This window comes from Oryza sativa, chromosome 6 (genome assembly GCF_034140825.1).
Source record: "Oryza sativa Japonica Group chromosome 6, ASM3414082v1".
NCBI classification, from domain to species: Eukaryota; Viridiplantae; Streptophyta; class Magnoliopsida; order Poales; family Poaceae; genus Oryza; species Oryza sativa.
Genome location: NC_089040.1, coordinates 27,492,483 through 27,513,867, shown reverse-complemented (window position 1 = coordinate 27,513,867; position 21,385 = coordinate 27,492,483). Strand labels below are relative to the sequence as shown.

At 46.0% G+C, this 21,385-nt stretch overlaps 4 protein-coding genes across 5 annotated transcripts; 3 read left to right on the top strand and 1 right to left on the bottom strand.

Moving 5' to 3' along the window:
- The first annotated feature begins 1,799 nt into the window (after positions 1-1,799).
- LOC4341688 (chaperone protein dnaJ 8, chloroplastic) lies at positions 1,800-3,500 on the top strand. Its single transcript, XM_015786001.3, has 3 exons — positions 1,800-2,398; positions 2,537-2,605; positions 3,077-3,500. The coding sequence occupies exons 1-3, from the start codon at positions 2,177-2,179 to the stop codon at positions 3,212-3,214; spliced, it is 429 nt and encodes a 142-aa protein (XP_015641487.1). The 5' UTR covers positions 1,800-2,176; the 3' UTR covers positions 3,215-3,500.
- A 6,601-nt stretch (positions 3,501-10,101) lies between these two features.
- LOC4341687 (magnesium transporter MRS2-B-like) lies at positions 10,102-14,953 on the top strand. 2 transcript variants are annotated; one of them, NM_001402905.1, is made up of 5 exons: positions 10,132-10,803; positions 12,947-13,075; positions 13,166-13,504; positions 13,593-13,640; positions 13,747-14,227. In NM_001402905.1, exons 1-5 carry the CDS (start codon positions 10,240-10,242, stop codon positions 13,975-13,977), a joined length of 1,311 nt encoding a protein of 436 aa, NP_001389834.1. In that variant the 5' UTR covers positions 10,132-10,239; the 3' UTR covers positions 13,978-14,227. The 2 variants fall into 2 exon arrangements, with proteins under 2 accessions (XP_066167268.1, NP_001389834.1); XM_066311171.1 differs by lacking the exon at positions 12,947-13,075 and having other exon boundaries at positions 10,102-10,803; positions 13,747-14,953.
- On the top strand, positions 14,471-15,020 carry LOC112939307 (uncharacterized). The gene has a single exon (NM_001402902.1). The coding sequence runs from the start codon at positions 14,557-14,559 to the stop codon at positions 14,770-14,772; it is 216 nt and encodes a 71-aa protein (NP_001389831.1). The 5' UTR covers positions 14,471-14,556; the 3' UTR covers positions 14,773-15,020.
- Positions 14,998-17,892, bottom strand: LOC4341685 (transmembrane 9 superfamily member 9). The gene is made up of 7 exons (XM_015788010.3): positions 17,713-17,892; positions 17,443-17,607; positions 17,255-17,364; positions 17,028-17,142; positions 16,785-16,897; positions 16,513-16,666; positions 14,998-16,405 (listed from the first exon to the last, which is right to left on the bottom strand). Exons 1-7 carry the CDS (start codon positions 17,827-17,829, stop codon positions 15,242-15,244), a joined length of 1,938 nt encoding a protein of 645 aa, XP_015643496.1. The 5' UTR covers positions 17,830-17,892; the 3' UTR covers positions 14,998-15,241.
- Positions 17,893-21,385: the final 3,493 nt, after the last annotated feature.

Below are 21,385 nucleotides of genomic sequence, written 5' to 3'. Positions count from 1 at the left end.
TACCCGTAGAATGGGCGTGGAAACGGTCTAAACTCTGCCGGTTGCCGTGTGGAAAAGCCACGGAAACCGCGACGGGCAAGACGGTGTGACCGTCACGGCGACGTTTCCGGCGTTTCTGGACAGTGGGTGCCCCCTGCCGTCCGATCAGGGATGGACGGCTCCGATGGAGACAGCGACATCTCCGGTCCCAGCCTTTTCCCGCAAGTGGACACGGATAAGCAATACGGCAATATTATCCCTGCCTGACTGACTGACTAGGTGGGACCGGGCCCACATGCCATCGTCGCTGCTGTATGTACATTAATGTTGAGAAAAACTACGATGAAAACCCTCAAAATCAATTCTAGATTTAAATTTTGGCGTTATACGTTGTAGGGAGAGAAAAAATTATGGCACCGGAGTGGTTCATCGTACGTGGCTACAGAGTACAGCCTACAGGTTGCGTGACTCTTCCTAAACACTAGGATGCTGCTCACGTAGACATGTTTGTACCATTTTCACTCGGTACAAATCTCACCAATTTAGCGGCAACTGGCCAATTGTCAATTGGACATTGGGTAGAGGGAGGGGAGTGACACTGTAAATAATATCCACGCAAAAACAACGATATAAACACAGATCAAACAAATGGTTGGTGAGAAAACTGGGGCTCCTAACATGTAGCGTGACAGAAGCGCTCGTCCGTGGGTCGCGGGGAGGAGCCAAATGAATTTTAATTACTTTTTAAATCTTTTTAATTTTAAAAATAAATACATCTTTAAAACTTATATCTAAAATATATTTAGCGTGGCAAAACACGTCACCAATAGCAGGCGTGGCAGGTTTTTTTATTGTCATGTTGACTAGATTGCGTGACGAAACAACACTACAACGCTAGCTGGATCGGCGTGGGTAAAAGGATTGGAAATTGGAAAAAAGTTTTGACATAGTTTATTTTCTTTAACACCAGCAAAAACTTTACCTTTTATATTAATAAAGCAGGAGAAAAATAACAATACATGTATAAAGGAAGTACTAAAATCCCCCACCCCTGCATAAGAGCATTGAGTTAGGTGGTCTGTCCGACTCTCCCAAAACATGCAAATCTCCAAGGGTGGCAGCTCCGCCCTAAGCCTTGACCCATGTCCTAGCCTGCTCTTTTATTTTAGGGCCTGTTTAGTTCCCAAACAAAATTTTTCACGCTGTCACATCGAATATTTCGACACATGCATAGAGTATTAAATGTAGAAAAAAAAACAAATTACATAGTTCGTCAGGAAATTGCGAGACGAATCTTTGAAGCCTAATTGCGCCATGAAGACAATGTGGTGCTACAGTAAACATTCGCTAATGACGGGTTAATTAGGCTTAATAAATTCGTCTCGCAGTTTCCTGGCGGAACCTGTAATTTGTTTTGTTATTAGACAACGTTTAATACTTCAAATGTGTGTCCGTATATTCGATGTGACATGCGAGGACAAAATTTTTCACGAACTAAACAGCCCCTAGCCACAATCGTGAGATAGGCCCTGTTCTTTTCTCAAACAACTTTTGGATTAAATTTCGGATACTTGTGGCACACTTTTCAAATTGCTAAACGGTGCGTTTCGTGCGAAAACTTTTTATATGAAAGTTGTTCTAAAATATCAAATCAATATGTTTTTCAAGTTTGTAATAATTAAAACTTAATTAATCACACATTATTACCACCCCGTTTTGCGTGAAACACTTAATCTTCATCTTCAAGAGATTCAAACTCCACCATAGTCTATTTTTAAAATTACAAAAAAAAACTTCAAAAAAGAAAGAAAGAAAAGTTGGAGTCCAGAGAAGCTTCCCTGTTCCGCCCCGCCCTCGAAAACTCCAAACGGGGGCGGACGCGGCGGGAGAAGCGGATAGGCGCGGGCGACCTGTCGCTGCACGCCACGCCACGCCACCGTGGGTCCGTGGGGACGGAAGCAACGGCCACGGCCGCAATCCAAACGTGCGCTCTCCTCTCCTCGCCCTAACCAACTCACCGAAAACTGCCTCCACCTTCCTCCCCCTCGCTATAAATCGCGCAGGTAAAATCAAATCCTCCTCCTCAATTCTCACGCACCACCCGCGCGCCCCGCTTGATCGGAGAGGAGGGGGTTTATATTGATTTTTGCGATCACTGCATACGTCGTCTTCTTTGCGGATTTGAGACCGAGGATCGATGGCGGCCGGAGGGATGCTGTGCGTGTCGTCGTCGCCGACGGCGTCGGCGTCGGTGGCGAGGGGGCGGCGGCAGCGGCGGAGGAGCGTCGAGGTGAGGTGCAGCTCCGTGGCGGCCGCCGGGCCGGGGGGCCCCGTGGAGGATCACTACCGGACTCTGCGGCTGCCGCCGGGGGCCACCAAGGGCGAGGTCAAGAGGGCCTTCCGCCGCCTCGCGCTCACGGTGCGTCTCGCCGGATCTGCGCCGGCGTCTCGGGTTTTTTTTTTCTCTTTTATTTTTCAGTTATTGCAGAACATTCTTCTGATGAGAGGTTGGAGAGCTGAAGAAATTTTTTTTTCTCTTGCTGTTCTTGGCGTGCAGTATCATCCAGACGTTTCAAAGGAGAGCGATAGCGGCGTCCATTTCCAGCGGATCAACGTGGCCTACCAGGTAATTTCAAACTAAATCCGATTTCACTCTCACCTCAAAAAAAATCACAGTGAATTATCAACGTCAGTATCATCAGCAACACACCGCAACAACTCTGAATCCAACCAATATCTAGCCAAGAACAATAGCATATTAAAATTACCACCACTCCAAACATTTTTCGAGAGTATGATCAGTTGAAACCCCTTCTCTGATTTTTTCACCTCGCCTCGATAGCTTAACGTTGATCTTGTAAACACTTGTAACCCTTCTTTTTTTTTCTCTTAATAAAATTTTATCGGCCATCCAAAAAAAAAAAATCTCCGTAAACTTTTTTTTAATGAACCGACACAACACAGTGCCAATTTCATTGAATATAGCAGGAGAAAAAACTGTAAACCTCTGCAAACTTTAAATTCAGTATTTTAGATTCTTAGATTCAGTGCAATTTTCAGTTGCTGATCACATTTGGTGTGATGGATGTGCGTGCAGATGGTGATGGGCAACATGAGGGAGGCCGAGGAGAGGCTGGAGTACTGGAGGCTCAAGTACGGCCTCGACGACGAGGACCTGGACAAGTACAGGAACCACCTCAACGACGAAGACGACGATGAATGGTTCGACGTCTAATCTGAGGATCGTGAATCGCTGCCTGGACTGACGGGATCAACGAGCACAGATGCAAACCATCTCGTTGATCTCCATCATTGATACTAGAAATTTAATCTTGTTTATAGCACTGAAAAATCTGTTCATTTGTATGTATGCCTGTATGTAGAACAGTAGTAGTAGCAGCTAGAACTGAAAAAATCTGTTTATTTGTATGTATGCCTTTCCCCCGGTTTTATTGTAGGGGAAGGGGTACGATTAGACTGATATATATATAACTCAATTGGTACTAATTTTGTGCTTATAATTATATGGTCTCTTGATCGAATTACTCGTGAATTCAATCTCTGGGGTAGGAATTGAGCTCAGTTTTGTTACTCGTCCTTCATCTCTTGGTCACTTGCAACCTCATCTAGCCATGGTAGAGTGAAGCCTTAAGAAGGCTAAGTCTGGGCTTGGCCCAACTTGAAGTCCATTGAGGCCATGTTTGTCTAAACCGAAATTCTGGCCCGTCATATGTAGGCCAGGATTTTAATTGGAATAAGTTCATCCGAGGTCCCTTAACTTGTCAACGAATCTGATTTTCGTCCTTTAACCGAAAAACCAGATACAACGGTTCCCTCAACTATCAAAACCAGTGCAGATGAGGTCCCTCGGTAGTTTTGATAGTGGTTTTGGCTAACGTGGCGCCTACGTGGCTTATTTGACTTGGTGTTCATCTGATGTGATATTGACGTGGCGCTTACTGGCAATCCGATCCAGAAAAATAATAAACTTCGTGCAACCCACATGTCAGTTTCACACATAAATTAATAAAAAATGGTGGAGTCCACATGTCAAATAAAAAAAGATGGTGGGACCCACGTGGGCCCCCACAAGTCCCTCTCGACTCTCCCTCTTCTTCCTCTCGGCTCTTCCTCATCCTCGCGGCGGCGGCAGGCCGCGGGCGAGCGGAGGGGCGGGCGGAGCGGCAAGCCGCGGACAGTGGAGGTGGCTGGAGGAGGAGGAGGCAGAGGAGAAGGTCGCCGGCGAGCGCGACGGAGCAGATTAGTTGATTAGTTGTCGCCGCCGCCGGAAAGCATGATTAGATGATTACCCATCCCTACATACAGTCCCTGCCGTCGCTGATGCTGCTGTTGTTGTGGAAGTCCGACATAACTTGGTTCAAGGGTTGATCGGGGAAGAAGTAGTGCAGGAAAGGCAGGAAGGCCAACAAGCCAACAAGGTTGCTTCTGCTCCTTCTCCTACCATTACCAAGGACCAAAACTCAAAGTGCCGCTGCAAGTCTGCAACGGAAAAAGAAAACTGTTTCTGCTTCTTCTCCATCAAGCCTTGCCGCCGCGCGTGGCCTCGGCAGCGTGCGGCTCCGTCCGTCGCGGCAACCCCAATGCATCTCTGAGCGCGTGCTTCGCCATGCGGTGCCCACACCATCGTGCACGCGGGAAGCTATCCGCCGCAAACTGCATTGAGCTCCATGGCGGCAGTGCTGCCTAGCCGAGCTCCCGCATCATTTCGCGCCACCGCAGCCTCCCGAGCTCCCGTCGATGTGCTAGCATGGTGGAGAGGAGGCTGGGGCCCAAGCCAATGGTCGCCGCTAGAGATGGCAACGGGGAATTCACCATCGGGGGTCATCTCCGCATCCCTGTCCCCGCGGTGATAAAATTTCACCGTCCCCGCCCCCGTCAACCACGACGGGGATATATTTTCTCCAGCCCCGTTCACCACGCGGTGAATTTATCCCCGTGGTTTCCTCGTCCCCGGTTAAACAACATATTCATGGTCGGCGGATGGCGTGCTGGCGGCGGACGGCGTGCTGACGAATGGCGACGATGACGAAGGGCGCTGGCGGCGTACGGCGGACGGACGGCAAGACGACGGCTGCAGGCGTCGGGCGGTGCGGCGACGGCAGCTTCCGGCAGCGCGACGACGGCTGCAGGCGCCAGGCGGCGTGACGACGGTGGCTCCCGACGACGTGTCGACACCACCACACAAGAAAAAAAGGAGAGGCGAGGCGAGGAGAAAAGGGAAATAAATAAAAAGGAGAGGCGAGGCGAGGAGAAAAGGGAAATAAATAAAAAGGAGGCAGCGCCGGACGGACGGCAAGACGGCAGCTGCGCGCGCGTCTGGATAGCGGCGGCGCGCCTGGTGGCTGGTGCGCGGCAGGCGGCGGCAGCAGCGTGTCTCGATTTGGATCTGAACTCTGAAGGGGAGGAGGAGCAACGGCATGTCTCGATATGTCTCGATCTGAATCTGAACTTTGAATGTGTGGAGTTTGACTGGTAGGGTTAGGAGTTATATACTCGTACCCGTTACTTGGGCTTGAATATTATGGGCCAAAACATCTGAGAAAGTCTAGATTTGGTCCTGGATATAGTATATGCGGGTCACCGTGGGGGGTAGGGATGGTGAATGGAGCACCGTCCCCGGCCCCATCATCCCCGACGGTGATAAGTTTGAGACCATATGATTCCCCATGGAGGATAAATATCAACCATCCCCATTCCCTAATATGTGAATTCACCGCGGGGAACCGGTGATCGGGTCCCCATTGCCATCTTTAGTCGCCGCCTTCTCGCCTCCCAACTGCGACCGTCTCTCCCATGGCTGTCGCAGATCGACGGCCACCAACCGTAGCCGCGGAGCGTGCTGGCGAGCACGCCGTCAAGGCGCCCCGTGCTTGAGAGCACCCAGTGGTACACTGACAACGACAACAGAAACGATGTGGGGTCAAGATCTGTCGGAAAAGGAGGAGCCAAAACTCTGGAGCGGCGGCGGCGGCAGGCCGTGGGCGGCGGCAGGCCGTGGGCGGCGGCCGCTTCTCCCTCTCCTTTTCCTCCCAAATCCCGCCGATCTCTCCTCCCCCCTCGGCCTCCTCCCGCTGGCTGGCGCCCGCGCGCCGCTCCTCTCTCGCCGGCCGCCACTCCTCTCCTCCCGCCGACCGGCACTCGAGCACGAACGTTGCTCCTCTCCCACCGGAGAGACTGAGAAAGATGACAAAGATAAGAGGGGAGAAAGAGGATGACAGTTAGGGCCCACGCGGGTCCCACTATTTATTAGTATTATTTTTTTGTGAAACTGCCATGTGGGTCCTCCATGTTTTATAATTTTTCAAGATAAATTGCCACGTAAGCACCACGTCAATGCCACATCATATGAAGACCGAGTCAAATTAGCCACGTAGGCGCCATGTCAGCCAAAACCGCCATCTAAACCGCCGAGGGACCTCATCTGCACCGGTTTTGATAGTTGAGGGACCCATTTTATCTGGTTTTTCGGTTGAAGGACGAAAATCGGATTCGTTGACAGACCTCAAATGAACTTATTCCATTTTAATTTAATTTTCTGGCCTATACACGTGTATGGATCAGGAATGAGGCCTATCCAAGTGATGGTTACTCCACTTTTCTTCTCCCATCTCATTATCTCGTCCATGCAGAAACTGTTGGATATGATTTTTTGATAAAAAAACTATTGTTTGGATATGTTTTTTAGCTGGGCGTTTGAAGGCACTAGAATTATATATAGATTTGTCTTATAAGTTACTGTAACAAAAGTAAAATTTTATTTGTTTATTATATATATTATAATAAAAAATATTATTAAAAATATATTTTGGAGATCGTGTCGTTACCCAAAACGTCAAGAATTATGAAACCGGAGAAAGTATTTGTCAATGGTTCAACGCCTCAGCAAGTGTCCACAAAATAATGTAATATTCCCCCCTAAGTCCATATCAAATTATAAATGCTTTTCGCTGAGTTTGATAGGGATCTTTCTAGCCAAATCTTTCATCATCTTCTTCCTTTTTTTTTTCTGTGTTTTGACAAATCGGAACCCAATCTCTTGGTGAAAGGCCGGGGCCAAATCTTCTCAGAAGTGATAGTACTAGTTTGAACTTTAGTGGTGCTTACTGGAGTAATACTTAATGGCTTGCATTGTTTCTCCAGGACCTACATCATGGCTCTTGACTTGCACTAATACCATTTTTGTAACCTGATCATGCATCTTCCACATAGCTTTATGTTCACATACGCACCACTATTTTAATGTCTTCAGCTGATTTTGTTTTGTCCTTAACCTTCTAAACCTCAGATTCTAACCTCAGATTCTTTTTGTCTTACCTAACCTATTATCATGGATGCAGCTAACCATCTTTTGCCTTGCCTAACCTATATCATACTCCTATTTCAGATTCCCCACCCCCATTAAAGTGGATGCACATGTGGAGGATCTCCCACACTGTCTGCTCTGTAGATCTTTCCTTTGCCCAGATGATTCTTTTAGAAAACTGTCAGTGGCAATTAGCAATGCAAGCTTGCTGTGGATGCCGACCACAGTTTGCTGTCAGCTATATATCATATATAGATGTTGACAGCAAACCGTGAGACTTAATTATCAAGTTGTTACGGTTTTGCTGTAATTTCGGTGTCAAGAAAAGGTGAAGTTTTTTACTGTGATTAGCTTTTTTTTGGCTGTGTTTAGTTCAGCGCAAAGTTTGGATTTTGGTTGAAATTGAAGATGATGTGACTAAAAAGTTCTCTGTGTATGATAGGTTGATGTGATGGAAAAGAACCAAGGCTGTGTTTAGTTCAGCGCAAAGTTTAGATTTTGGTTGAAATTGGAGATGATGTGACTGAAAAGTTGTGTGTGTATGAAAGGTTGATGTGATGGAAAATGACTGAAGTTTGGATCCAAACTTTGGATCTAAACATAGCCTAAAATTTAGATCCAAACTTTAAATCTAAACACAACAACATTACATGAAGAACTGCAAGTGGGTAGATCAGTTGATGCCGGATCGATCAGCAGTGTACTGGACTACTGGAGTACTGGCCAATAATGAAGGTGCATGCGTAATCTTTTTGGAACACTCACGGGCGTGATTCATGTCAGTCTCAGTTCCCATGTGAAGTTGTGAACTCAGCGGCATGTAACTGTACGATGAATAAGGTCTTATTCACTTTGCTATTATTTTTAACCTTATTAAGTTTTTACATTGCCAAATTTTGGTAATTGACAAGGTTGCCAAATTTGGTAAGATTTCATATGCGCGTACTAAAATTTGGCAACAAACTAAATATAGCAACTTTTTTTGGTAACTTTGTAAAAAAAAGATAATGTTAAAAATGGTAGCAAAGTGAACAAGCCCTAAGATTATTATCATTCTTGTCAAGGGTATCCAAGATTTTGTTATCTACTACTTGGAGTAAGTTCTAAAATATATTGACTACGTTTTTTCAAATATTTAGCTAGAAATTAGTTTATTTTAGAAAAAGACAGTAGACAACTAAAAAGTTATCTACATAATTCTTACTCTCTTCTACCAAAGAGTAAAGTCCATCACCGTCTCTAAACTTGTACCGCTGTGTCATCCCGGTCCCTAAACTCGCAAATCGACCGTTCAGGTCCTCAAACTTGTTTGACTGTATCATCCCGGTCCCTAAACTTGCAGATCACTCGTTTAGGTCCTCCAACTTGTTCAGTTGTGTCACCCCGGTCCCTAAACTTGGATTTTAATATCATCTGGGTCAAATAGGACGGTCTAAAGACTTTATATTTAAAAATAATTCATAACTTTTTCATGTGAACTCTAATGAAGACAAACTTTATATCAAACTTGTAGCCCTCGACGCGATTTACAACTTTGTAGTTGATTTTTTTTATTTTAAGTCATTTTTTGTCCCAAAATGTAATTTTAAAATTAAAATTTCAAAATCTATAAACATGCAACAATATTTTGGGACTCTAAACAGTTTTAGTTCAAAAACTTTTCAACTACAAAGTTGTAAGCCGCGTCGAGGGCTACAATTTTAATATAAAGGTTGTATTCATTAGAGCTCACATGAAAAAGTTATGAATTATTTTTTGATATAAAGTTTTTAGACCGTTCTGTTTAGGGACCGGGGTGACACAACTGAACAAGTTGGAGGACCTAAACGAGTGATCTGCAAGTTTAGAGACCGGGATGACACAGTCGAACAAGTTTGAGGACCTGAACGATCGATTTGCGAGTTTAGGGACCGGGATGACACAGCGGTACAAGTTTAGGAACCGGTGATGAACTTTACTCTTTACCAAAATATAAATATTTCTAGCTATGATGTTAACTTACTTATCCAGATTCAAAAGATAAAATTTATTATATTATAGGATGGAGCTAGTATTATTTTTTAAATAGAAAGCTGGATGCTCACATTTGGTAGACATCATAACCTTACGTGAAAAAAAAAAGATGGAAGCCTATATATAATATTTTTTACCGAGATAGCTGGAAGCCCTAGCCTCTAACTTCTTTACACGAATTTAAATGTAGGCTATGCCTTGTTTAGTTCCAAACTATTTCTTCAAACTTCTAACTTTTTCATCACATCAAAACTTTTCTACACACACAAACTTTCAACTTTTCTATCACATCGTTCCAATTTCAACCAAACTTTCAATTTTAGCGTGAACTAAACACACCCACAGGTAAATTTTGTCTAGATTTATATGCAAAAGTTATTTTTTTCTATAATGGAGGTTGGATAATATTTAGAATATATTTGGATAGAGTTAATTCTGATATAATGCATAATTTACCTTTATATCTTTTTTCTTCTGGGATCTTCTTAAATACTTGTTGCATATAAAACAACAAATGCGTTGCGTGCCCCTGCTGCACGTCCCAAATTATTATCACCTACTCCTACCCATGTTCCAAAACATCCAACTTCGCCCATTAATTTTCCTTTTTTTAAAAAAACTTCCAACTTCGAGAAAAAGAATCCAATCTCAATCAATAAAGAAAAGAAAAGGTTAGTCAAAAAAATAAAGAAAAGAAAAGAAAAGAAAAAAAAGACACACACAATCCCTATTCCCTTCGACTCCACACCACCACAACTACCGCGCGCGCACGCACGCACGGGGCCAAAATCTACTCGCGCGACCCAATTCTCGCCTTCTCCAGGGGCCCACCCGCAAAAAGGACACCACCGCCGCAGCCCAAGCCCACCACCACCACCGCCGCCGCGCGGACCAACCAACCAATCACTCGCTCGCCGCCGGCCATGTCCGCCGCCGCCGCCTCCTCCGCGGCGGGGGACTCCGCCAAGCAGCCGCTCCTCCACCACCAGCGCGGGAACCCTCCCCACGTCGCGTCGGTCTCCTCCCCGTCTCTCCCCTCGGCTCCCCCGGGGGCCCTCGCGGGCGGCCGCCGCTTCCCCGGCGGCCTCGACGTCCCCAACCTCAAGAAGCGCGGCGGCGGGACGCGGAGCTGGATCCGCGTCGAGGCCGCCACGGCGTCCGTGCAGACGCTGGAAGTGGACAAGGCCACCATGATGCGGCGGTGCGAGCTCCCCGCCCGCGACCTCCGCCTCCTCGACCCGCTCTTCGTCTACCCCTCCACCATCCTCGGGAGGGAGCGCGCCATCGTCGTCAACCTCGAGCAGATCCGCTGCGTCATCACCGCCGACGAGGTGCTCCTCCTCAACTCCCTCGACAGCTACGTCCTCCAGTACGCCGCCGAGCTGCAGCGCCGCCTCCTCCAGCGCGCCGAGGGCGACGAGCTCCCCTTCGAATTCCGCGCGCTCGAGCTCGCCCTCGAGGCCGCCTGCTCCTTCCTCGACGCACAGGTGATCAACCCACTCTCAATTTCCTTCGCTTTTTTTCTTCCTGTCTGAACCTTTTGGCCATTCTATGTCTGTATCTTCGCAAACTTTGTGTAGTTGAATCAGAACTGTTCCATCTGTTGCGATTTTTAGTGAAATTAAGTCCGGACATGCCACAAATTTTTGCAAATTCTTACAACCTTTGGCTGTTTGCGTGAATTCTGTTTTTTGTTCTTCCCTTTGGGTTCAGCTTCGAGAATTTTTCCCTTTGGAAGTTTTTCCCTTGACTGTCAGTTAGACAGTTACTACATGGACTATGATAATCAGACAGTGGTAGAGTTCTTGGTTGCTATGCTAGCAGACAAGAAAGATGGGTTCCTCTGTATCTTGTTTAGGTGTCATTGGTATGGAGTTTTGGAGATCACTGCAGGTCTAGTTCTTACTTCCTCCGTTTCACAATGTAAGTCATTCTAGCATTTCTCAAATTCATATTGATGTTAGTGAATCTAGATAGATATATATGTCTAGATTCATTAATATCAATATCAATATGAATGTGGAAAATGCTAGAACGACTTACATTGTGAAACGGAGGGAGTATCTGATATGTGAGGATGACTAGAATTTCCGTGTATAGTAATGGTTGATGAGCAGTGATTAGAATCAAACTGGAACTGATAGTATTTTTTATTATTTGAGGCTAGTAGAGACCACAAAAGTAAAGCAAAAAGATTACGTGTGTTGTTTCTCCTGATTGAACAGAGATTATGGAATAGTTCATTTCCTTTTTGGGATCAACTAACATTACCATCAATAGTTGGCAGCAATCTGATTATTCAAACTTGCCAAAAATGCTATATCTGATTTAAGCTTCTGAGCAAATGATGAATTAAATTTAAGGAATTTCTAGATGATACCTTGTTCAGGTAGGAACATTAAGGAACTTCTGCTGCTAATTTAGAGTTGGTCCTTTGGTGCTAATAGCTAGGGTGGTTGGTGTAAATGTTGAAAAGAAATGATATTGCTTTAGGTGGAGATCACTAGTTTTGGTGCATAACACACAAGATAATAGTTTTTTTTTTTTTTTTTTACAAAGCGAGTACCTTTTTATATGCAGATTCTTTTCTTCCGCAGGCAGTTTTGATGATACTTTCTCCTTTAAACTCCTGACGTGTATAAACCCTCTGCGATTAGATTTAGCATCCTTATTCAAAATGACGCTATTTGGTTATTGATGTAGCTACTTCAGATTGGGGCTTATTTTGTGGTTATCCCATAGGGGGTTGAAGTCTCTTTCATCAGTGAGGCAAAAGCCAATGCAAACAGTGACTTGAGTTGGTAAAAAAAAAAGTGTAACAGTGATGCTACTTACTAGTATTTTGCTTCTCTACCAGAGCAAGAAATGCTATTCTTGTCCTTGAAGTTTACTACCTTGTGAATACACTGACTTCACATTGCCGCTTATTTGGAAACTGGGATTGGAATGGGGAACTGACAAGATTAATAGAGTTGGTTTAGCTCTCATTGGTCTTATATGAAAATTTTAATATGACATTTTTGTAAATTAATTTATGGTAACCCTTTTTTGTAACTGTAACAGTGAAGCTTTACTAACGATGCCAAATATTTTTCATAATTCCTGATTAAAAACAGAGCCTGACTGTCTCTCTCTGTGCTCCAAGTCTCCACTTTATTTTGGTATGAGTATTCAGATTGGATAGAAGTTTCCATATCGGCTAATACTGCTTTGGATTGAAAAAGGAAAACAGTAATTAGTTAGAAAATTTTAAAGAACCGCTTGCATGACCAACAGAGCTTTGCATATTTTAGCTATTAGGAATTTTTTGCTTGTACAACCGACAAATGGACAGCATCCCTGACCCTTCATTGGGTTCCCTAGCATCTTTTGTGGTAAATAGTACAATTGATGCTGCTTGTGCTTGAGATACTACATGTCTTAGCTTTAAGGGTATTGACCTTCAGCTACCAAAATGCTGTTTTACTACCAGTCTCATGCATTTTCCTGGCACTGAACTTGAATGTGTGGCAATTGAAAATTAGACCTACTTGCTTACTCAATGTTGTATATGTAAAAATATGCTGGTTTCTATTAGAGCAGAGTTGCACTTGGAGCATATGAGTAAAATCTTTTTCTCCCGTTGTTCAGGCAGCTGAATTGGAAATTGAAGCATATCCCTTGTTAGATGAGCTGACATCCAAAATCAGTACACTGAATTTGGAACGTGTACGGCGATTAAAAAGTAGGCTAGTTGCTCTGACGAGAAGAGTCCAGAAGGTATCATATTGCATTACGATTTATATGCTACTTTCTACTTTCAGATCATCATTTGAAGCACTGTCTAATCGGCATTATGTCTTTCAATAGGTCAGGGATGAAATAGAGCAGCTAATGGATGACGACGGAGATATGGCCGAGATGTATCTCAGTGAGAAGAAGTTGAGAACGGAGGCATCCTTCTATGGCGATCAGTCTATGTTAGGCTACAATTCAGTAGGTGATGGGACATCGTTTTCAGCTCCTGTATCTCCTGTCTCGTCACCCACAGAATCACGGAAGTTGGAGAAAGCTTTCAGCTTGTGTAGGAGTAGGCATGACAGTGTGAAGAGCTCAGATAACACAGCAACAGAACATATTCAAGAGCTGGAAATGTTACTGGAAGCATATTTCGTTGTGATTGACAGCACTCTCAACAAGCTAACATCGGTAATGAACCACCTCTCCCCAAAATCCCAATTAATCTTGTTTTTCATTACTAGCAGTTACAGGATGTCTGACCTTCATTTTCTTTCAGCTGAAGGAGTACATTGATGACACTGAAGATTTTATCAACATTCAGTTGGTAAATCAGCATCTCTCTTACCCTCATCCATACTGCCATCACCTCTTCATCCTGCATACAATGGGCCTATACCAACTTATTTTCCATGGCTTTGTTGTGCTTTCAGGACAATGTTCGGAACCAACTGATCCAATTCGAACTTTTACTCACAACTGCAACATTTGTTGTCGCCATTTTTGGAGTGGTTGCTGGGATATTTGGGATGAACTTCGAGACCTCAGTTTTCAGCATACAGAATGCATTCCAGTGGGTGCTCATCATCACTGGGGTGATCGGCGCTTTCATCTTCTGCGGATTCCTATGGTTCTTCAAGTACAAAAGGCTGATGCCCCTGTAGATGATCATAGCATCCATAGGACCAATGAATCAAACTCAATTGTCGTCTACGCTGTTGAGGTACTTGATCAGAAGCCTGAATTTCTGCCCGATGTAAATTACCATTCTTTTAGAATTCTACAGCATACCTACCAAAGAAATTGAATGAAAAACAAAAGTTTTCATACCACGAGGCCTCTACTAAAAAGGGGTGATATTATAGGAAAAATAAGATTTACTCATTTATCATGGAAGAAATTATTTACTGCTTTACTATTTCCTCTGTAAAATCTGGGTCCAGTCTATTACTACTGTAGTACCACTAGTAGTTTTTTATTACTGCTACAAGATAAATTTCTTTCCTGATAACGCCGAGAAGTAGCTGGAGGACTGACCTGACGCTGGCCCCTGCCACGTGGCGGTGACCGGTGTCCACGTGTCGCCCCCACGCTTGCCATTCTGCCGCTTAACGTAGCCACGTCAATAAATCCAGCCGGCTGCAGCCTCTCTAGAACACAACCACACACACACCAACCAGCAGCAGCAAGCAGGTTAGCTGCTTAGGAGCAATAGACACCGGAGGCCAGGGTCGCCGGCGATCATGTGGCCGGAGAAGATGAGGGCTTGGGCATCCATGGCCGAGGACCCGCTGAAGCGCGCGTCGGCGGCATCGTCGTCGTCGACGAGCCCGCTGCGGCGCTACAGCCCGGCCACGCTCGCCGCCGGCGGCCTCCTCGTCGGCGCCGTCGCCTACTTCATGTTCAAGGGGAAGCAGGGCCAAGGAAGGCAAGGCGACCAACCGGTTCGCCGTCCTTAACTAGAAGGAGATCGCTTATATCACCTAGCTTATCTAGTAATCGCTTGAATAATAATCTCCTCTCCCTTTGCCTAGCGGTCGGCATCCATGTATAAACCACTATCTTTGTGCTTAGGTTTATGTATCCGTTTTATCCATGAACTGTCAAAGAACATGAACAGAAGTCCTCTCTTTCCTGTCATCCCTTGTAACAGTGTCATTTCGATTTCAACTGAAAAATGCCTGTGGTTAAATCTTCACTTGTATCAGAAAACTTTGTTTAATGTAACTATATAGGATTACACATCAAAAGCTACTAGTACAACTTGACTAAACTGTAGATCCCCTGAAGCATCCGGGGATAAGAGAGCAGCCTAATTACCAATTTATCATGACCTGATTAACAAATTAACTCTTATACATGCTAGTAGTATCTCGAGCAAGCACGTTAATGACACTGCATTCATGCAAGTGCAAGTGTAATTAAGCTCTAGTCGATCTTGACGGAGGAGTAGATGAGCCTGGTGAACCAGAAGCAGGCGTAGAAGCCGATTGTGCCGGTGAGGACGAAGAAGGCGGCGGAGGCGATGAGCATGTAGCCGAAGTAGAGCACGCCGGAGACGACCTTGGTGATGTCGAGCTTGGTGAAGAAGTAGAAGGCGGCGTAGAGGAAGAGGTAGAGCGCCGACGAGCCGGCGGTGAGGTACGACCTCCACCACCACTCGTAGTCCTCGCTGCAGAGCTGGAAGTAGCAGAGCACGACGGCGATCTCGGCGCAGGTGACGACGAGGATGGCGAAGACGAGGAAGAGGAAGCCAAAGATGTAGTAGAATTGGTGGAGCCAGATGGAGGTGAGGATGAAGAAGAGCTCGATGAACACCGCGCCGAAGGGCAGGATCCCGCCGATGAGCACCGACATCGCCGGGTTCATGTACCACGGCTGCTCGGGTATCGGCCGCGGGATCTTGTTCGTCCGCACGGGGTAGTCCTCCGTCGCCGCCGGCCGCTTGAACCCGAGGTAGCTCCCGACGAACACCAGCGGCACGGAGATGCCGAACCAGAGCAGCACCAGCGCGGTCATGGTGGTGAACGGCACGGCGCCGGATGACCTCTCGCCCCAGATGAGCGCGTTCAGGACGAAGAACACGGCGAACGCGGCGCCGGGGAACGCCAGCGCCGTCCTCATCGCCACCGCCTTCCACTCCGACCCCCTGAACCCCCTGTACAGCCGCGCCGCCGCGTAGCCGGCGAGCACGCCCATGAACGCCCACACCAGCAGCATCGCCGTCATGAGGCCGCCCCTGTTCGATGGCGAGAGGAGGCCGAGGATGGCGAACAGCAGCGTCACCAGCAGCATCCCGAGGAACTGCACCCCGGTGCCGACGAACACGCACAGCGTGCCGGCGCGCGCCGGCGGCCGGAACACGTCGCCGTGCACCAGCTTCCACCCGGTCTCCTCCTGCGCCTCCTCCTGCGTCTCCAGCTGGTTGTACTTGGAGATGTCCCGGTACAGCGTCCTCAGCATGATCATGGCCAGCATCCCGGACAAGAACAGCACGATCATCAGCGAGTTCACGATGGAGAACCAGTGGATCTGATCATCCGTCATCAGCAGGTAGCTGTCCCACCGCGACGCCCATTTGATATCGCTCTCCTGCATATCATTCATCCACCATGGACACAAACAATGCAGCAAATGCCAAGCTAACCACACCGTATGCATCTGAATTGGCTGAAATGATTTGGCATTTGACACATTACCTCAAAGTTAACATCATAGGTGAAGATGATCTCTTTGCCGGCCTCTACTTCTTGAGGCGAATCGGAGTCGACGACGAGGCGTCGCGAATGCGGATCGCAGGTCTTGAGCCGGGTCTCATTCTCCTTCCATTCGCCATCATATTCATGCTTGGTACTGCGCAAATCGTCGGAGGTACATAATAAACTGATGTTAGTATGATCATCAGAGAGCTGGAAAAAATGTCAGTGAGCATCATCTGATTCCTACAAATCCAGAAGAACACACAAACAACCTGAATGGTTTGACCTCAAACCCAACGATCCTAGCAAGATCCGTGTTCTCATCCCTGTGGTACTTCACCAGAAACGATAAGTGGTTGTAGATGAAGTGCTTCTCCTCATTACTCTGCATCAGTGAATTAACCAATTGAATCCCACTGACAAATTGATCTGAATATCACATAGGTCAAATGCATCGGCCTAGCTACCGATCGAGCAGTCAGATTATTCAGAATTTCTTTTCCAGATCAGCTCACCCCGGCGTACTGGCCCTTGATGCCGACATGGACGCCAAGCTGATAAGATGTGGGCGCGTCGTGATCATCCAACAAACTCCTGATCGGGACGACCAGAGGAAGGTTGTCAAGAATCCTGCAGGCAACACGGGTGAGTAGAAAGATCTCAAGATAGTACATAAGAGTTCTTGATAAATAATTGCAGCGACACAGGTGATCGAGCATCAGTGCAAGCAAGAAATTGTCACATGTTTATGCGGTACTCGTCGTCGATCTTCTCCCTGAAATCCTTCGCCTCCTGATGGGTCAGCGCGGTTTTGCAGACGATCTGGCACAGCCTCGGCTCCCTCATCTCGAACTGCGACGCGGGGGATTTCATCAGAATTCGCGGTCAATTCGAACACCAATTCAGCGAACCTAACCGGGTACTACTGACCACGTAGAGGGAGTTCTCGATGCGGTCGCCGCGGAGGACCTCGCCGAGGTTCTCGGCGCTGTCGACGATGGTGGCCGGGCGGCAGAAGGGGAGGGAGTAGTAGGAGTAGGGCAGCTGCGTCTTGATCGAGCTCAGCTGGTTCACCTTCACCGCCAGCTGGTCCTTCTGCACCCACACTAACCACGGTCACCTCGCCGCCGCCGCCGCCGCCGTCGCCGGTGGCCATAATCAGAATCAAGAAAGTGAAAACAACAGGTGCGTCAGCCAAACCTTGCGGAAGTCGCGGGGGGCGACGCCGGGGAGGTAGAACCCTCGGGCGGCGCCGGCGCCGGCGAGGACCATGACGACGACGAGGAGGAGGAGGAGGGGCACCTCGCGGGTCGCCATGGGTGAGACCTCGTCGTCGTCGTCGTCGGCAACCTCGGAGCTCACGAGGAGGAGGAGGAGAGTGGAAGAGGAGGGAGAGGGAGAAGTCGTCGCCGTAGAGAGGCTTTTGGCTTTGGGCTTGACGGGTTTCCGTAGGGAGGCTGACAGGTGGGGCCCGGGACCCCCCGGGTGCGGGGCTCGCCTCTCGTACTTGCCGCCGCGGTGGCACGCGGAACGGATCCCCAGGGGGTCAGAGAGTGGGGCCCACCTGATGGACGCGAATCTCGAGGCGGATCGATGGCGCGGGAGTGTTGATGAAGGGAAGGGATCGTGTTTTGTTGGTCAACGGTTTTGGACCCCCGGGCCGTGTCTTCTGCATCATGCCGTACCGTTTATTTTTCAACTCTAATTTTGCCCTATTTGATGTACTATATACCATGATTTAGGGATGGTTTCAATCTTCAACTTGGTTTTTCGTTAGCACATAAATAATTAAGTATTAATCTTCACTATTATAAAAATTAAAGATGTTTTTATCGGTATTTTGATACGTCATCCGTGTTTGAGTCGGTTTTCAAGTTCGTCCGCTTTTGGACATACATATTGGTGTTTGAGTTGAATTTTAAGTTTGTTTGCTTTTGAAAATATAAAAGTAGTCGTATAAAAAATCTCTTTAAAAATACTCGCATACTAATTTGAGATGAAGTACGAACTCCTAATTGCAGCCCATGATTTTCTTTAAAAAATTATTCATGTGAATTCTCACAGTAAATTTTACCATAACTAAACCGTACAACGATAATAATATTAAAATAATATACACGTTGCAACGCACGGGTATTTTTTTTTGTAATTATAAACTTTTAAAATAGATCTATTTAATTTTTAAAGGAATTTTTATATAAAAATCTGTATTTAAACATATCATTTAACAGTTTGAAGAGTATGCTAATGGAGAAGGAAGAAGTTGTACTTTGGAGTTAAGGAAAAAATATGCTTATTTACAAATTGACTAAGGGTGCGTTCCTTCTTAGGTGATTGGGTGAGATTGCACATCGTATTCCACGCGCACGCTTCCCTAACTACTAAACGGTGCATTTTTTACAAAAATTTTCTATATGCTTTAAAAATTATATTAATCCATTTTTGAAATTTAAAATAGTTAATACTTAATTAATCACGCACTAATTGTCCATCTCGTTTTGCGTATGTTTCCAATCTACTTCTCCTCAAACACAGCCTAAAAGAGCTTTTTGACCGGATCGACAACACAAATTGTCTAGTTTTTTGATAAACTTTTACCAGATTTTATCGGGAATCAACGGTTTTCAGAAGAAAAAAGACTGCAAACCCACTTATCCTCGGTTTTTGACTCGGTAACAGTTTGGTGAACATCCAACTCAAAATATAGTTTATTCACACCTGCAATTGTTGATAATATATCCTTTTTTTTATAATTACACATTAAGAAATTCGCAACAAGTTGTCGAAGTAGTACATGGAGACCACTGCTCATCACTTGCTCAGAATGCTGTACTAGTCCCAGCAAGCACAGAAGCAGTCAAAAGCACTAGCAGTAGTAGATTCTGGCAACACATTATCACATTCTTGTTAGGTGACCATGATCCCTACCAAATGTGATAAACCCTTGGACCTCTCCCCTCCAAACTGCCAGCTGCACAAGCCTTTTCCATGCTCTGCAGCGATGCCAAACTTAGCTTTTTTCCTGCAGTAATGGGCGAGCTGGTATTCCACTATGAACAAGTGACAGCAACCTACACGAAGTTGCATGCTGTCTCATCTCATCTCATTGAGCTCAACTAGCATCACAAGTGGATGATATCATGAGACGACCAAGAACATCCTAAAATTGGATTACAACATCACACAGTGCGTTAGTGGGGTTAGTTTAGTACTGGAATCTATAGCTACTACTAGAAGCCTAGAAACACTTGGGGACCTGGAGAGTCCTGGACTAATCAATCTCACTTGGGCCGAGTGATTGGGTCAAGCAGGTTTCAGCCCAACTAGTAGTTGGGCCTGAAGGGATGCTGGGCCCTGAAAAATTCAGAGGGAACAGGTAGATTATGCATGGTTTGCCACTGTCCATCCGGAATTGCAAAAGTTATTTTCTTTCTTTCTTTTTGTTTTTTTAGTTCTGTATGCATGCAATTGTTGTGAATTCTTTGGAAAAGAAATGTATAATTTCTTTTGTGTTTTCTTAAAACAATTCAGTAATGAAAATCAATCCAAAGACTCTAGTCACTCTACATACATCCAGGATGGTTGCCTATGTGTTTTTAAATAATTCGTTTATAGAACTAATTGGTACCTCATTGCTTCTATACAAACTTATATTATAGTACAGTACGTAGGGAAAATATGTAGTACAAATCACATTTTAGTGGAAACTTGAAAACTATTGTTCAATCTAAAAATGGGCGTATGAGATTTGCCAATGTTCACTACTACAGACAATTGAAAAGCCTTTTCTCGTGTGGTTGGCCGGCCCGTCTGCTCCCAGGTGCCTGCAAAGATCACTATTTTCACCTGCGAGCGATCCAACCGCACGCGAAGACAACCACTACTAGAAAACTAATCTTTGCTCGGTCGCCCCAAAACCACAATAGTCCCGGTTACAAAAAGAACCGGGACTAAAGATGATATTTAGTCCCGGTTTAAAACCCCACAGCCATTCTACGATTTTTAGTCCCGGTTGGTAACACAAACCGGGACTAAAGATCATCTTTAGTCCCGGTTCATCCCCTGTCAGTCCCTTGTCAGAGGGGCGGGGATCTTTAGTCCCGGTTGGTGTCACAAACCGGGACTAAAGATCACCACTTTAGTCCTGGTTGGTAATGCCAACCGGGACTAAAGATCTTCTACCAACCGGGACTAAAATCACACGTAGTATATAATCTCTATTCCTTATCCTCTCACCAACAACCGGCCTCTCCTCTCCTCAGATTCATCTCCCTCTCTTCCTTCCTCCTCCCATCCCGGCCCTCTCCTCCCCCTCCTCCCTTCCCATCCGACTCCTCCCTTCCCATCCGATCTCTCCTCAGATCCATCTCCCTCCCCTCCTCCTCCCCTTCCTCCTCCCATCCTGACCCTCTCCTCCCCCTCCTCCCCTTCTTCCTCCCATCCTGGCAAGGGCCGCCTCCTCCCTTCCCGTACCCAGCGGGACCGCACGCGGCAAGCAGCCGGCGGGGCCGCGCCCGGCGGGGCCGCACGCAGCAAGCGTCGCGCAAGGCCGAGTAGCGAGCGGCGGCAGGTGGCGCTACCGGCATCCATTATTTTTTTTCTTTTTTTTACAATTTGTGATTCACTGAGATGTATAATTTTGTGATTTGTTGTATGGATCTGATATGTATAATATGTGATGTATTTGGTTTGTGTGTAATTTTTTTAAGATTTGTGATGTATTTGATTTGTGTGTACAAGTAACTTAAGATTTGTGATGTGAATGTTTTGGGATGTTATTTTGATTTGGGGTTTGATTTGGATATGCATCCCACTCGATTTGGGAGGAAATATAGGGATTAAACTCTGGCTAAAAAACAATAAAAAAAAGAAG

What these genes read in the sequence shown, in the direction of transcription:
- LOC4341688 (XM_015786001.3), top strand. Translation starts at nt 2,177, where the DNA reads ATGGCGGCCGGAGGGATGCTGTGCGTGTCGTCGTCGCCGACGGCGTCG. An exon ending in TCCGCCGCCTCGCGCTCACG is followed by an intron (nt 2,399 to 2,536) that starts GTGCGTCTCGCC and finishes CTTGGCGTGCAG; the next exon opens with TATCATCCAGACGTTTCAAA. An exon ending in GGATCAACGTGGCCTACCAG is followed by an intron (nt 2,606 to 3,076) that starts GTAATTTCAAAC and finishes ATGTGCGTGCAG; the next exon opens with ATGGTGATGGGCAACATGAG.
- LOC4341687 (NM_001402905.1), top strand. Translation starts at nt 10,240, where the DNA reads ATGTCCGCCGCCGCCGCCTCCTCCGCGGCGGGGGACTCCGCCAAGCAG. An exon ending in GCTCCTTCCTCGACGCACAG is followed by an intron (nt 10,804 to 12,946) that starts GTGATCAACCCA and finishes CCCGTTGTTCAG; the next exon opens with GCAGCTGAATTGGAAATTGA. An exon ending in CTCTCAACAAGCTAACATCG is followed by an intron (nt 13,505 to 13,592) that starts GTAATGAACCAC and finishes ATTTTCTTTCAG; the next exon opens with CTGAAGGAGTACATTGATGA.
- LOC112939307 (NM_001402902.1), top strand. Translation starts at nt 14,557, where the DNA reads ATGTGGCCGGAGAAGATGAGGGCTTGGGCATCCATGGCCGAGGACCCG.
- LOC4341685 (XM_015788010.3), bottom strand. Translation starts at nt 17,829, where the DNA reads ATGGCGACCCGCGAGGTGCCCCTCCTCCTCCTCCTCGTCGTCGTCATG. An exon ending in CCCCCCGCGACTTCCGCAAG is followed by an intron (nt 17,608 to 17,712) that starts GTTTGGCTGACG and finishes GTGTGGGTGCAG; the next exon opens with AAGGACCAGCTGGCGGTGAA. An exon ending in TCAAGGGCCAGTACGCCGGG is followed by an intron (nt 16,898 to 17,027) that starts GTGAGCTGATCT and finishes TCACTGATGCAG; the next exon opens with AGTAATGAGGAGAAGCACTT.